The sequence below is a fragment of the Nicotiana tomentosiformis genome, chromosome 4 (genome assembly GCF_000390325.3).
Source record: "Nicotiana tomentosiformis chromosome 4, ASM39032v3, whole genome shotgun sequence".
Classification (NCBI taxonomy): domain Eukaryota; kingdom Viridiplantae; phylum Streptophyta; class Magnoliopsida; order Solanales; family Solanaceae; genus Nicotiana; species Nicotiana tomentosiformis.
Window position 1 is genome coordinate 135868930 of NC_090815.1, and position 16149 is coordinate 135885078.

Sequence of the window (16149 nt, forward strand, 5' to 3'; positions counted from 1 at the left end):
TTCTATTAAATATGCATCTAATTAGGTCCTGGATTTTAGTTTTTTAGTTTAAATATTAAGGACATTTCAGAAAAATAGTCCTACGAATTTGTAAGCTAATTTTAGTTAATTGTGCTTCTACTAAAGATGCATCTAATTAGGTCCTGAATTTTAGTTTTTTAGTTTAAATATTAAGGAAATTTTAGAAAAATAGTCCTAAGAATTTGTAAGTTAATTTTAGTTAATTGTGCTTCTATTAAAGATGTATCTAATTAGGTCCTGGATTATTGTTTTTTAGTTTAAATATTAAGGACATTTCAGAAAAATAGTCCTACGAATTTTTAAGCTAAGTTTAGTTAATTGTGCTTCTATTAAAGATGCATCTAATTAGGTCCTGAATTTTAGTTTTTTAGTTTAAATATTAAGGATATTTCAGAAAAATAGTCCTAAGAATTTGTAAGCTAATTTTAGTTTATTGTTCTTCTATTAAAGATGCATCTAATTAGGTCCTGAATTTTAGTTTTTTAGTTTAAATATTAAGGACATTTCAGAAAAATAGTCCTAAGAATTTGTAAGCTAATTTTAGTTTACTGTTCTTCTATTAAAGATGCATCTACTTAGGTCCTGGATTTTAGTTTTTTAGTTTAAATATTAAGGGCATTTCAGAAAAATAGTCCTAAGAATTTGTAAGCTAAGTTTAGTTTACTGTTCTTCTATTAAAGATGCATCTACTTAGGTCCTGAATTTTAGTTTTTTAGTTTAAATATTAAGGACATTTCAGAAAAATAGTTCTAATGTTTACGTTCTATTTCCTTCTTTGTAGTGTGCTAATGGAAGGAGATCGTATTTTCGAGTTTGATGATTGGCGTAATTTGATGAGCTATTGGAAAGGAGATTTTCAGTATAAGAAAACAATAAAAAGTTTCTTGTCGAACACGCAATGGAAGAAGTAGAGGGATGGTGTTTTCGGAAACTTTTTCCGATTACAAGGTGTGAAGTTCTGTGGTAGACTTATTCATTGTGTGTTGCTTTCAGAAACTATAAGCAATGACTCGCATTCAATGACATTCAAGGTTTTTGATCATGAAGTGAAGTTTACATGTGAAGCGTTCCAGATAATTACTAGATTGAAATGTTCTTCTTCAGTGGACTTCAAAGTTTTAGGTGAAAGAGAGAATAGGCTTTCGAAAGTCTACTTCCCTGGAAAGGATAGAATTGAGTTAGGCAATTTATGGCATTTTATTACTAGTCACCCATATGGTACAACTACATCATTTGTAGGCAGCCATGACGATGCGGTGAAGTTGGCAACAATTTATTTTGTTGAATCTGTGTTGATGGGGAAGCGCAAGAATCGAAATGTGTCTGAGCGGGTAATAAAAATCGTAGATGACGATGAACTCTGCTCTTCTTTAAATTGGGGCTCTCTTTGTTATGAAAAGTTACTAAAATCATTGAAGAGCTGCTTCAAGCCCAAACAAAATACTTCAGAGAATGAGAATGAGAATGAGAAAGAGAAAGAGAAAGATAAAGAGAAGGACAATTATACTATACTTGGCTTCCCTTTCGCCTTCTGTGTTTGGATTATGGAAGTATTCCCAATTTTTCAAGAAAAATAATTTGTGAACTTCAGAGAATGTGGGTTCCCCCGGATGCTATGTTATTCAGATATGAAATCTCCACATTATTACACCCTATGTAAAAAGTACTTCCATAATAAAAAAGTAAGTTAACAGGATTACTAGCTATTTTTTTGTTTATGTGTTTTAGTTCTGAATACTTACGTTTTTTTTCTTATATAATAGTTGTATCAGTTGCTCGAGATGGTACCATTTCTTTCTTCTGAAGTAGATGCGGAGCCCACTAGTGTGCATGTGCCATTGTCTCAAGATCAAAGTTCAATGCCTTCAACACAATTTGATGAAGTCTTGCTTAAGGAAATTGTTAACGTAGGTTTTCTGTCTTTGAATACCATTAGTTTTTTATTTGCTTATTTTTGCTTAAAAGACTTTTTTGTTTTTATGGTTTTTGATTCAGAGATTATCGGAGAAGTTCAAAAAGGATATGGATGTAGAATGTACTAGAATACATCAAAAAATAGCTTTATCAGAAAAAAGGATTCAAAATGACATCAAGGTAATATCCTTAATTTCTATGCTTGTAACTCTAAGTTAAGGACACCATGTCCTTAATTTTTGAGCTTGTAACTCTCAGTTTAGGACTTCGTATTCTTAATTTTTGAACTTGTAACTCTAAGTTCAGGACTACATGTCCTTAACTTTTAACTTGTAACTCTAAGTTCAGGACTACCTGTCCTTAACTTTTTAACTTGTAGCTCTAAGTTCAGGATTACATGTCCTTAACTTTTTAACTTGTAACTCTAAGTTCAGGACTACCTGTCCTTAACTTTTTAACTTGTAACTCTAAGTTCAGGACTACCTGTCCTTAACTTTTTAACTTGTAGCTCTATGTTCAGGACTATATGTCCTTAACTTTTTAACTTGTAACTCTAAGTTCAGGACTACCTATCCTTAACTTTTTAACTTGTAGCTCTAAGTTCAGGACTACATGTCCTTAACTTTTTAACTTGTAACTCTAAGTTCAGGACTACCTGTCCTTAACTTTTTAACTTATAGCTCTAAGTTCAGGACTACATGTCCTTAACTTTTTAACTTGTAACTCTAAGTTCAGGACTACCTGTCCTTAACTTTTTAACTTGTAGCTCTAAGTTCAGGACTACATGTCCTTAACTTTTTAACTTGTAACTCTAAGTTCAGGACTACCTGTCCTTAACTTTTTAACTTGTAGCTCTAAGTTCAGGACTACATGTCCTTAACTTTTTAACTTGTAACTCTAAGTTCAGGACTACCTGTCCTTAACTTTTTAACTTGTAGCTCTAAGTTCAAGACTACATATCCTTAACTTTTTAACTTGTAACTTTAAGTTCAGGACTACCTGTCCTTAACTTTTTAACATGTAGCTCTAAGTTCAGGACTACATGTCCTTAACTTATAAGCAGATAACATTCTGATTCTTATTTTAAATACTATCTCACAGGCTTTAAAGAAAAACCTAGGATCAAAGATTGATACTTTATTGAAGCTTCTTGACAAACATCATGAAAGGACCACAGAGAGAGAACCTAGTGTTCCAATTAGCAAAGATGCAGTTGATGATCAATGTGATGATATAGATGTGCATGTAGAAGATCATTATAAAAGCGATTATAGAGATGCGCATCTAGAAGATGAAATTGATATTGGCATCAAAATTGGGAAAGGTTAGATACAGTTTTTGAATTTGTTATCATTGAAATTTATATTCAATAGCATAATACATATAAACTTTTTTGTGATTACAAATGTGTGTAGAATCTTTTGATGGAGTGCAAGTTCAAGATGGAATGGAATGTCAAGACCAGGACAATCCAAAAGAGACAAGTGTAACAAACATAATTTGTAAATCTGGAGTGCAATCTCAGGATTTAGAAAATCCATTGGGAACAAGTATAAGTGAGATTGTATGCAAATGTGTTAAAAAAAAATATATGATCTATCTACACCTCTCTCACTTAAAGAGAAATTTGGAAATCAAAATGATGCCAATCAAGGTTAGATGGAATTTTCATAACATGTTTAATGTTAGTTTTAGTAAACTATTAGTAACAAGTATTAATTGTAAATATTACAGAATCTTTTGAAACTGCAAGGAAAGAAGATGGAGTGGACTATCATGATGATGAAATTTCAAAAGAGAGAAGTGGAGGACAATCTCAAGAAAATACCCAAGGAACAAGCATAAGTGAGATTGTTTGCAAATGTATAGAAGGAACGTATGATATCTCTACACCTCTCTCTCTTACAGACAATATTGGAAGCCAAAAAAATACTAGTCAAGATAATGATTTAACTGGCATAATTTTGACAGTTGCAAAAGGTTAGACGGAGTTTTTTTTCATCTTATACATGTTTGTTTTAATAAAAGATTAGTAACAAGTACTAATTGTGTTAGCTCCTGTAAATATTTTGCAAAATCTTGTAAACTTGCAATCGAAGAACATGGAGAACAATTGCAAGATAAAGAAAATACAAGCAATATGTCAACACTATTGTCTGTTAAATAAATACAAGAAGGCAGCATGGCCAACATAAGTATTGATTGTGTCCTTAATATTGTATTCATAATTCAAATTGTCAGGACATTTCAAAAATTATGTCCTTAATTTTTGTCTCTTCATTTGACAATTCATAGAATTGACGACTTGCAGCAAACTAATGTATATGTAGTGTTGCTTGCAGAGCAAAACAAAAATAAAGCCGTTAACCAATATACTAGGAAAAGGAAGAGAGATAGTATTGGTTTTGATGGTCTATCATTTGCTATTCTTACCCATACTCCTCCGACTACACAAATGAGCATTGATGAGGGTTTGTCTATGGAGGTTAAAGGAAATGTTGAAGAATAGCTTGGTCGAGGGAAAAGGAATAAGAAGCTTAGTTGGCAATTAAAATCTCCTTTTGAACAGAAAAGAAAAAGAGAAACATCGATGGAACACAATGAAAATACTCCTAAGTATACAGGCTGGATAAAATCAAAATATACTCGTACATGTATTTTTCATTATGCCAAAGATGATAAAAACTTATTGAAGAAATTCATTTGGTGGTTGGGCAAGGAGAAATGGAAAGGTCGCAAAAAAGTGTAAGTCCCTAAATGTATTCATTATTTCTTAATTGCTTACATTTGTCCTTAACTTTTGAACTTGTAACTATAAGTTAAGGACTACATGTCCTTAACTTTTGAATTTGCAACTCTAACTTCAGGACCAAGTGTCCTTAATTTTTGAACTTCCACTCCAAGTTCAGGACCAATTGTCCTAAACTTATGCGCTTGTTACTCTAAGTTCATGACTAATTGTCCTTTAATTTATGAGCTAGTAAGTCTAAGTTCAAGACCAAGTGTCCTTAACTTTTGAACTTGTAACTGTAAGTTAAGGACATCCTGTCCTTAACTTTTGAATTTGCAACTCTAACTTCAGGACCAAGTGTCCTTAATTTTTGAACTTCCACTCTAAGTTCAGGACCAATTGTCCTTAACTTATGCGCTTGTTACTCTAAGTTCATGACTAATTGTCTTTTAATTTATGAGCTAGTAAGTCTAAGTTCAGGACCAAGTGTTCTTAACTTTTGAACTTGTAACTGTAAGTTAAGGACTACATGTCCTTAACTTTTGAATTTGCAACTCTAACTTCAGGACCAAGTGTCCTTAATTTTTGAACTTCCACTCTAAGTTCAGGACCAATTGTCCTTAACTTATGTGCTTGTTACTCTAAGTTCATGACTAATTGTCCTTTAATTTATGAGCTAGTAAGTCTAAGTTCAGGACCAAGTGTCCTTAACTTTTGAACTTGTAACTGTAAGTTAAGGATATCCTGTCCTTAACTTTTGAATTTGCAACTCTAACTTCAGGACCAAGAGTCCTTAATTAGGAATTGAGAACTAACTTATAAACTTTCTAACTTTGATATTTTCAAAATTTTCAGGGGACAAACCGATATATATGCTGAGGATAATGGTGTGAGAAAGAATCCATATAAATTGTACCATCAAAAAATCAGTAGAAAAATATTCTTCCTTGAGCTTGCAGATAGTAGCTTTGTACTTGATGATAAGGTTTGATAATTCACAATGCATTTATTTTCTTTCTTCTTAATTTATTATTTTTTATTTATTTATGACTGATGGATTTTTTTTCTTTTTTTGCCTTTTTATGAAGCATATTGATATGGCCCTGTATTATTTGAGAAAAAAGGAATGCTACCACCCTTGCGCCCATCCTTTTCGTTGCACAACTACAGATATACTTTTTGATAACTATATGCTAATTGTATATAAGGATTTCAATGAAGATGCTTCAGATTTATTTTGGTGTGATGATAATCAGTTGGTTCTCACACTATACGTGTGGGGTGACAATCGTAGATGTAGAATTGCTTGGACAGAGGTTGACAAAATCTTTTTTCCATGTCGGCTTCCTTCAGAAGATAATGATGTTGTGACACATTTTCTTTTGGGGGTATTGGACTTGAATGAGAGAAAGATTGATGTGTACGATTCCATATATAGTGAGCCATATGAGCAAGGAATGAAACACATTGAAATGTATGCACGCATGATCCCCCACTTGCTAAAGTTCTCACAGTTTGAGAAAAATCACAAGTCTTTTGGAAATGCATTCAACAAATTTGGTATTCAGTGGCAAAGATCACCACACCAAACTGGATCGTACGTGTTGTCATTTGCTATATAATTTATATGTACTTTAGATTTATTTTATTAAAGATATTGTTTAATTGACTCCATATTTTTCTTAGGACTGATTGTGGTGCATTCCTAATCAAGTATGTGGAGTTGTTGATGATGGGAAAGGATGTGGAGAAATTCCAACCTGAGGACATATCAAACTTCAGAAAAGAACTTGCAGCAAATCTTTGGGCACATGGAGAGTGGAAAAGAAATTCTGGTTATGATACACCACCAGAAAATATCGGCGATGACTATGATAGTGAAAATGAAACTTCCTGCCCAAAAGAGCTGTAGTGTAGTTGTAAAGAAAGTCAGCTGTAGTAAAATTGGTATAAAATTGCTGTAAAGAATCCATATGAATTCTGAAATATCCTGTAAATTATCACAAGGCACTTTATTTTGTTTGCATAGCATAATTTTTTGGTCACAGCTATGCTAAATTACAGTTTCAGCAGTAATATGAAACCATCGTGTTATTAATTTCTTTCTTTATGTTAACTATTAATTTGTCCATTTTTTTTACAGTTTTAAAGGGCCAATCTTTGATTAAATTGTCTTGAAGCTTTTAGAAATTCAAATCAACACACATTGATTGTTGTAGAACTTCAGAATCTGTTAACTACATCCTTATTTATTGAAGGATGAAAATAATATTCAAGACATATTTTTTTAAATGTGCTAAACTTCTGGAATATAGACAATAAACTGAGATTTTCAGAAGTTAAGGACATTTTAGAAATTTATGTCCTATATATTAGATTCATACTTCAAATGTTCAGGACGTTTCAAAAAATTATGTCCTGAAGTCTACTTGTACCAATCTCATTTTAAAAATAAGATGTAGCAAGTTGTGTTTAGCAAGCTGCAAATGTCAATTTTATAACTACTGATTTGTCCATTTTAAATTGCCAATTTTTTATTAAATCTGTAGAGATATAGCAAAAGATACATTGATTGTTGTAGAACGTCAGGGCATTATGTTCATAAACGTCCTGATTTGTTGAAGGATGAAAATAATATTCAGGACATATTTTTCTGAAATATCCTGAACTTCTGGAAATCTAGATAATAATCCAGAAGTTAAGGACATTTTAGAAATTTATGTCCTTAATATTAGATTCATACTTGAAATTTTCAGGACTTATAAAAGATTATGTCCTTAAGTTTTACTTGTACCAATCTCATTTTAAAAATAAAGATGTAGCAAGTTGCAGGCATCAAATTATATGAAGAAAAGGACTTTCTTGTTTACTTACGGCAAGAATAAAATTCCATAAATAATAATTGGTCCGACAAAGGTAAATTGAACTCCCAGAAAAAGAAAAAGAAACAAAGAGCAAGTAAGTGCAAAGAAACTTTAAAAATTCAGGACATCTTTTATATAACCATCTGCTAATATTTACTTGCTCAAATAAAAATAATCTAAATGAATCCAATTTATAGCAAAAACTTAAAAGAGTAGATAAATATAAGTGGATATATCTATTATTCTCTATGCTTCCTTGAAAATGGATGGACTGCCGGAGAATATATATAAGATGTTCTATTATGAACAATTCTTCTGTAACGACCACATTTGAATGTTATTTTTGATGATTCGGTAGCTGGAATATGTCTTTTCTTCTGCCTTCTACCTGACGGGACTTTGAAATCTGGAGGTTTAATAATTTGTGACTTAACACTCTCTGGTACAATCCAAGAATCCGTATTTCCTACAGGATGTATTTGTCTTTCATATGTTTTCAGCCAAGATTCCTTTAAGTACCAGTCCGAGCAGAAATTGGACTTCTTAATGTTTCTCTTCTCGATAGCTGCAATTGCATGTATACATGGCAATTCATCAAATTGAAACTGAAAGCAATCACATGTTCTTAATAATTACACTATGTCCTTAATATTTAGAACAACAATTATGAAGTTAAGGATATCATGTCCTAAACTTTATCAATACAAGTTGCAAATACAGGACACTATGTCCTTAATATTTACACAGTAGTCATGAAGTTAAGGACATCATGTCCTAAACTTTATTAGTATAGGTTGCAAAAACAGGACACTATGTCCTTAACTTTTACACAGTAGTCATGAAGTTAAAGACATCATGTCCTAAACTTTATCAGTACAAGTTGAAAAAACAGGACACTATGTCCTTAACTTTGATGTGTGCAGTCAAAATATTAAGGACATGGTGTCCTTAACTTGGATGTGTGCATTGTAAAATTTAAGGACATGATGTCCTTAACTTCGATGTGTGCATTGTAAAAGTTAAGGACAAGTTGTCCTTAACTTTGATGTGTGCATTGTAAAAGTTAAGGACAAGTTGTCCTTAACTTTGATGTGTGCAGTGAAAAAGTTAAGGACATTGTGTCCTTAATTTTGCTGTGTGCAGTGAAAATGTTAAGGACATGGTGTCCTAAACTTTATTAGTATAGGTTAAACAGGACACTATGTTCTTAATTTTTACACAGTAGTTATGAAGTTAAGGACATCATGTCACAAACTTTATCAGTACAAGTTGCAAAAACAGGACACTATGTCCTTAACTTTGATGTGTGCAGTCAAAATGTTAAGGACATGGTGTCCTTAACTTCGATGTGTGCATTGTAAAAGTTAAGGACAAGTTGTCCTTAACTTTGATGTGTGCATTGAAAAAGTTAAGGACATTGTGTCCTTAACTTTGCTGTGTGCAGTGAAAATGTTAAGGACATGGTGTCCTAAACTTTATTAGTATAGGTTGCAAAAACAGGACACTATGTCCTTAATTTTTATACAGTAGTCATGAAATTAAGGACATCATGTCCTAAACTTTATCAGTACAAGTTGCAAAAACAGGACACTATATCCTTAACTTTGATGTGTGCAGTCAAAATGTTAAGGACATGGTGTCCTTAACTTCGATGTGTGCATTGTAAAAGTTAAGGACAAGCTGTCCTTAACTTTGATGTGTGCAGTGAAAAAGTTAAGAACATTGTGTTCTTAACTTTGCTGTGTTCTTAACATTGTGTTCTTAACTTTGCTGTGTGCAGTGAAAATGTTAAGGACATGGTGTCCTAAACTTTATTAGTATATGTTGCAAAAACAGGACACTATGTCCTTAATTTTTACACAGTAGTCATGAAGTTAAGGACATCATGTCCTAAACTTTATCAGTACAAGTTGCAAAAACAGGACACTATGTCCTTAACTTTGATGTGTGCAGTCAAATGTTAAGGACATGGTGTCTTTAACTTGGATGTGTGCATTGTAAAAGTTAAGGACATGATGTCCTTAACTTCGATGTGTGCATTGTAAAAGTTAAGGACAAGCTGTCCTTAACTTTGATGTGTGCAGTGAAAAAGTTAAGGACATTGTGTCCTTAACTTTATTAATACAATTTGCAAATACAGGACACTATGTCCTTAATATTTAGAACAACAGTCATGAAGTTAAGGACATCGTGTCCTTAACTTTATTGATACAAGTTGCAAAACACAGGACACTTTATCCTTAATATTTTTTAGAATAACAGTCATGTTAAGGACACCAAATCTTTAACATTATGTTCTCAATATTTACAGAACAATCACAGAGTTAAGGACGCGATTTCCTTAACGTTATCAATACATAAAAGAAAAAAAAAATCAAATTCCTAGCATCTTATTCTTCAGTAACGAAATAAAAATTTACACAAACACACAAAAGCATATAGAGATATCTGAAACTTTAGAACTTACTGTAATTTTATGGTGAATTTTGGACGAGAAAGTTGAATTCTGAACTTAGACAAAAAGTTTGAAATCGGAAGAGAAGCTTTTGTAATTTTGGACGATCACAACAATTCTCTGCACGTAAGTTTGAGCTGCTGCTGATCGTGAATAAGGAGCATATGTATCAGCGAAATCCTATATAGCAGAAGGGTATTTTCGTCCGAGCGGGTAAAAGTTTATTAAAGCAGTGACTAAAGACTAAATACATTTAAAACAGTGGCTTAAAAGTAAATACATGTGTTATTACTGGCTATCTATGCACATTGCAATGGCGTGTGGTAGCCACTAAATAAGGTGGTGTTTATTTTTTATCCACCAATTCTAATGTTGAGTAAAAATAGCCACTACTCTATTAAAATTAATATGAAAAGATATTTTTACCCTTTCTTCTATTTCTTTTATTCCCAAACCCTTCTTTTATACGCTTTCTCTAATTTAAGTTCAGAGCCAAAATTTCATAGGCAAAATTTCGCTCCCTCAATATCGTTTCTGCATGCAACTCTCTTCTCTCGATTGAAGTTCAGAGCCAAAATTTTGCTCCCTCAATATCGCTCCTGCCCAGCCCACAAAAATTTTCTGCGTATACTTTGTCCAACTTAATCTTTTCTCATCTGTCATCTTCTCTGCAGCGAACCAGCGTACTGGTATGTTTTCGATTTTGCTTTTATGTATTTTTCTTTTTGTATATCTCTAATCGTGATCAATGCTGTATTTATCATCAAGTATGTGTGAAATATCCAAAATAATGATTATAACTTGATTCGTTGAGGAATAAGGTACAGATTTTTGTGAGAAAGTTATTGAGAACCTTTTGGTATTGAAATGTGTTTGTGTTTCAATCAATATATTAATTATGCAAGGACATTTCAGAAAAATAGTCCTAAGAATTTGTAAGCTAGCTGTGTTTAGGAATTTTAGTTAACTGTGCTTCTATTAAAGATGCATCTAATTAGGTCCTGAATTTTAGTTTTTTAGTTTAAATATTAAGGACATTTCAAAAAAATAGTCCTACGAATTTGTAAGCTAATTTTAGTTAATTGTGCTTCTACTAAAGATGCATCTAATTAGGTCCTGAATTTTAGTTTTTTAGTTTAAATATTAAGGACATTTTAGAAAAATAATTCTAAGAATTTGTAAGCTAATTTTAGTTAATTGTGCTTCTATTAAAGATGCATCTAATTAGGTCCTGGATTTTAGTTTTTTTTAGTTTAAATATTAAGGACATTTCAGAAAAATAGTCCTACGAATTTGTAAGCTAAGTTTAGTTAATTGTGCTTCTATTAAAGATGCATCTAATTAGGTCCTGAATTTTAGTTTTTTAGTTTAAATATTAAGGATATTTCAGAAAAATAGTCCTAAGAATTTGCAAGCTAATTTTAGTTTATTGTTCTTCTATTAAAGATGCATCTAATTAGGTCCTGAATTTTAGTTTTTTAGTTTAAATATTAAGGACATTTCAGAAAAATAGTTCTAAGAATTTGTAAGCTAATTTTATTTTACTGTTCTTCTATTAAAGATGCATCTACTTAGGTCCTGAATTTTAGTTTTTTAGTTTAAATATTAAGGACATTTCAGAAAAATAGTCCTAAGAATTTGTAAGCTAAGTTTAGTTTACTGTTCTTCTATTAAAGATGCATCTACTTAGGTCCTGGATTTTAGTTTTTTAGTTTAAATATTAAGGATATTTCAGAAAAATAGTCCTAATGTTTACGTTCTATTTCCTTCTTTGTAGTGTGCTAATGGAAGGAGATCGTATTTTCGAGTTTGATGATTGGCGTAATTTGATGAGCTATTGACGAGCTATTCCAGTTATCTCGTGATGGCCCTTTTGGCCTATTTACCTATGATGGTGTGATAAGTAAGATATGTTACATTGGTACTCGGTTGAGTAAGGCGCCCGGTACCTGTCGCGACCCTCCGATTTGGGTCGTGACAAAAGTGGTATCAGAGTAGTTCTGTCATAGGGAGTCTACAAGCCGTGTCTAGTAGAGTCTTATTTATGGGTGTGTTGTGCACCACACTTGTAAGCATGAGGCTACAGGGCGTTTAGGACTGCCACTCTTTCTTCTTACCCTAGATCGTGTGTTAGAGCTCAGTTGTAAGAATTCAAACTCCTAAATTCTATTTTATTCGTAATACAATGACACCTATATCTAGAAAAATAGCTGGTAAGAGATTGATTGTGGCTGTAGAAGAGTTGATTTAGAAGAACTCGATTTTGCATCAAGCTTATGATGAGTAAATGTGAGGTCTTCAGTAGTAAATCACGTGTATTCTAAGACGTGTAAGGTTCTTGATAAGGAGCCCTAAGGCATGAATATCTATCCACCCATATGGTTTATAGCAGCGAGAGAATCAGAAGTAGATACGAGTTTCAACAAGTAAAAAAAAGCAAGGTGAAGAAGGGTACGGGGTACCCAATTAGTGAAGATTATCAGTATTTACAATTCAGGCAGAGAAATATAACCATTTTGAGTTACCTTCAATTGTAATAGAGGTATGTATAATTGGCACACCTATCTCAATTATGCTCCATGGGAGTCAACAGATATAGTTTAAGAGAAGGATGAGATATCACGATCCAGCTGGGGTTAGAGTGATCCAAAATAGTGGATGGATTGTTAGCGTTAGCTGACATTTCAGAGATAGCATTCCGGCGATAATAGAATGGACAACAAAAGAATAACCTTTAAAGTCTATTTAGGAAGATGCTTTCCTAAAGCAAGCACTATGAGCGGAGTTAAGCTTAAGGGACTAAGTGTGCCACTTACACTAGGTGTCACCCTCGTGAGTAAGAAATTTCATTATCCTTGATATAGAAGGATTACCGCAAGGCGAGTAAGAATCAATGAATATGTGAAAAGATGCCAAAGAAGAAGAGAGGGGGAAAGATGGTGTGATATGGTATTAAGTAGGAGTTATATAGTTCAGGGAACTATGGAATAGTAAAGGAAGAATGTGATAAAAATGAGAAAGGGATGAGATTGTACTTATTCAAATCCCACATATAGGTTACGACTCCAGAACATTACGCAAGCACGACGGCATGGAGGGGTAGTAAAGGTTCCCGACCAGGATGTTATTGATAAATAAGTACGAATGAATACTTGATACATAAGGAGACAGTGCGAGAGGTAAGTTAAGACAAAGGACATATCCCAAGAGAGATTACGCGGAATATAGATATGAGAATGGACCAACGAGTAGTTTGTAATTGATTCAGGAAGAGCCTAGTTATGGCTAGACACGAGGGTACAGACAAACCAGCAGATCGTGTAAGATAAACATAGTGAAACCCAATATGGTGAATTCAGTATCGCAGTTATGACATTTTAATCCTTGAAAAATATTCAGATAGGAGTTGAGGTAGTTACATGTACTGTATTGGTGTTACAGAAATAAAAGAGACTGCCACTGGAAAGACAATCAAAATATCAGTATATAGGCTTGCATAGAGTGATAGACTCGCTATAGTAGAGATTTGACGAGATAGTTGATTTAGCCGCAGAATAATTATGCTCCCCTTACGGATTTCTCCCGCGTTGTACGTATTCATCGAAAAGCTTCCTTAAATTTCATAACTTACACGTTTATTTATGAGTGGGGTCAAGGACCCGTTAAAGCTTCTTATTCTAATGGGATTAGGCCGTTCGTCTCAGCAAGATTATTGTAACGCACTCTTATGAGATAGGCCATTCACCTCGGCAGTATCATATTCTTATGGGATCAGGCCGTTCGTTTCGGCAGTATAATATTCTTATGGAATCGGGCCGTTCGCCTCGACAGTATCATATTATTATGGGATCAGGCCGTTTGCCTCGGCAATATCATTTTCTTATGGGATCGAGCTGTTCGCCTCAACAATGTCATATACTTATGGGATCGGGCCGTTCTCCTCGGCAGTATCATATTCTTATGGGATCAGGCTGTTCGCCTATGTAGCATCATAATCTTATGGGATCGGGTCATTCGCATCGGCATTTCTATAAATACCCTTATGGGATCGGACCGTTCGCCTCGACATCTTCATGAAATACTCTTATGGGATCGGGTCGTTCGCCTCGGCAGTATCGTGCGTAATATTTGACAAGAAGCCATCGTATCCGTTAGTTTTCCTAATTTGAGTTGTGACGACCTATCTGGTGGGGACCATTTTATATATATACTCCGGTTGAGGAGGTGACCGATAATTGAGAGCTTGAGTTTACTGTTTAAAGGAGGATTGTACCACATACCTATATTTGTTTATATTATTTATTTACCCTGCCTCATATTTGTTTACTTCCTACCGTATTTGATTTATTAGACCACTAGTAAGTGTCGATGTCGACCCCTCGTCACTACTTCTCCGGGGTTAGGCTAGATACTTACTGAGTACGCGTTGATTTACGTACTCATGCTACACTTGTTGCACTTATTGTGCAGGTATATATATGTCCGATGGTCTTTGGGGCACGAAGGCGCGGTTATTGCGGGGACTTACGGTGAGCTGCATTCCATATTACGATCCGGATCATATAGAGCCTCCATCAAAGTTATTTACATTCTCCTGTCTAGCTTGTGTTCTAGACAGATGTTGTATTTTATTACATTTCCTAGTAGATACTCATGCACTTGTGACACCGGATTTTAGGGGTTCCTACTGATGTTCATTATTGTAGTTCACGTAATCATTATCATTTCACCTTGTAATTTATATCTTATATGGGAATTGGAAAATAAAATCCCGGCTGTTCTGTGAGTACCAGATTTCACTCTATTTATTTAAGGGAATTTATGATTTTAAAGATAATAAATAAGTAACTAAATTGGTTAATCACCGTTGGCTTGCCTGACGGTGGCGTTAGGCGCCATTACAATCTATAGTGATTTTTGGGTCGTGACACAAAATATATATATATATATATATATCACACATATAAATTATATTAATATATTAAAATATATATATTTATAGATTATTGAAGGACAACTACATTAGGTCGTTTTTCAAGGATTTGCATGGTCCTCCTTATAAGCTTGGTTTCTTTTATACTGGGTCGACTAAATCATGATGTCAACTAAGTTGGGAAAGAAATAAAAAATAGTCAGATTTACAGTTGATAATTGAAAAATAGTCATAATTTTAAAAGTAATTAAAATTTAGGCACTTTTTCATGTAAAGATAAAATTTGGACAAAAACACCTTTAAAAATCCGAAAATATTCCAGCACAATATACTAGAGTTCAAATTTTTTACACATGCGATTCCAGCATAATATGCTGGAATTTCATAATGTGTTGGAGTTACGACGTAATATGCGAAAAGTTTATATGCATGAGCTCCATAGTCCAGCATATTATGCTGGAACTTTCAGTGTGCTGGAGTTCCAACATAATATGCTAGAAGTTTATACATAAGAGCTACATAATCCCGCATATTATGCTGCAACTTTTCGTATTTCAGCAAAATAGTTGCTATTTTCACTAACTTTACAAACGCTGATTATTTTTCAATTAACAGTTCGAAAATTGGCTAGACCGTGCTATTTTTACAATCAAGTGGATGCGAGCACGTAATTTTTGCCTTAATGCCAAATTACTCCTAAAAATATTTCAAAATAGTTTTAATTGCTTTTATAGAATTTTAGAAAATTTTATCTAGTTTAGTTAATTTATTTTGCATTTGTATGTATGTTTAGAAGCACTTTAAATCACAAAAATGTAAAATATTTTATCTTTTCATGCTATTGCATTCTAGCATTTTAGTTTTGTTTTTAGGATTTTAGGATTTAACCATGTTTTAATTGCATTATTAAAATACATAAAAATCACAAAAAATACATTAATCATTTTACATTTTTAGTTCGAGTAATTAGTTAATTGGTTAATTCAAAAGTTCAATTAGTTCGATTGTGGATAAAATAGTGGGTGTAGGTTAATTCTGTAATTTAGTATTAAAGTTAGAATATTAACTCAAGTGGCTAGAGTTGAAAGGCAACCAAGGAAAAGGGAGGGGCCTGTTAAAGCTTTACAATCAGATTGGACCAACCTTTAGGGCCCCGTTTCAATACCAATACCCAGCCCAAATCCCCATCCTAATACCCGGTCCAGCTCCGCCCATGTGGCTACCCAAACGA

At 33.2% G+C, this 16149-nt stretch overlaps 1 protein-coding gene across 1 annotated transcript; it reads left to right on the top strand.

Moving 5' to 3' along the window:
- The first annotated feature begins 809 nt into the window (after positions 1 to 809).
- LOC138910565 (uncharacterized) lies at positions 810 to 1598 on the top strand. Its single transcript, XM_070201807.1, has 2 exons — positions 810 to 900; positions 1015 to 1598. Exons 1-2 carry the CDS (start codon positions 810 to 812, stop codon positions 1596 to 1598), a joined length of 675 nt encoding a protein of 224 aa, XP_070057908.1.
- The last annotated feature ends 14551 nt before the right edge of the window (positions 1599 to 16149 follow it).

Excerpts from the sequence above, each read along its gene's own strand:
- LOC138910565 (XM_070201807.1), top strand. The coding sequence starts at position 810 with ATGGAAGGAGATCGTATTTTCGAGTTTGATGATTGGCGTAATTTGATG. Across the intron at positions 901-1,014 it reads GTATAAGAAAACAATAAAAA|AAACTATAAGCAATGACTCG; the intron begins GTTTCTTGTCGA and ends TGTTGCTTTCAG.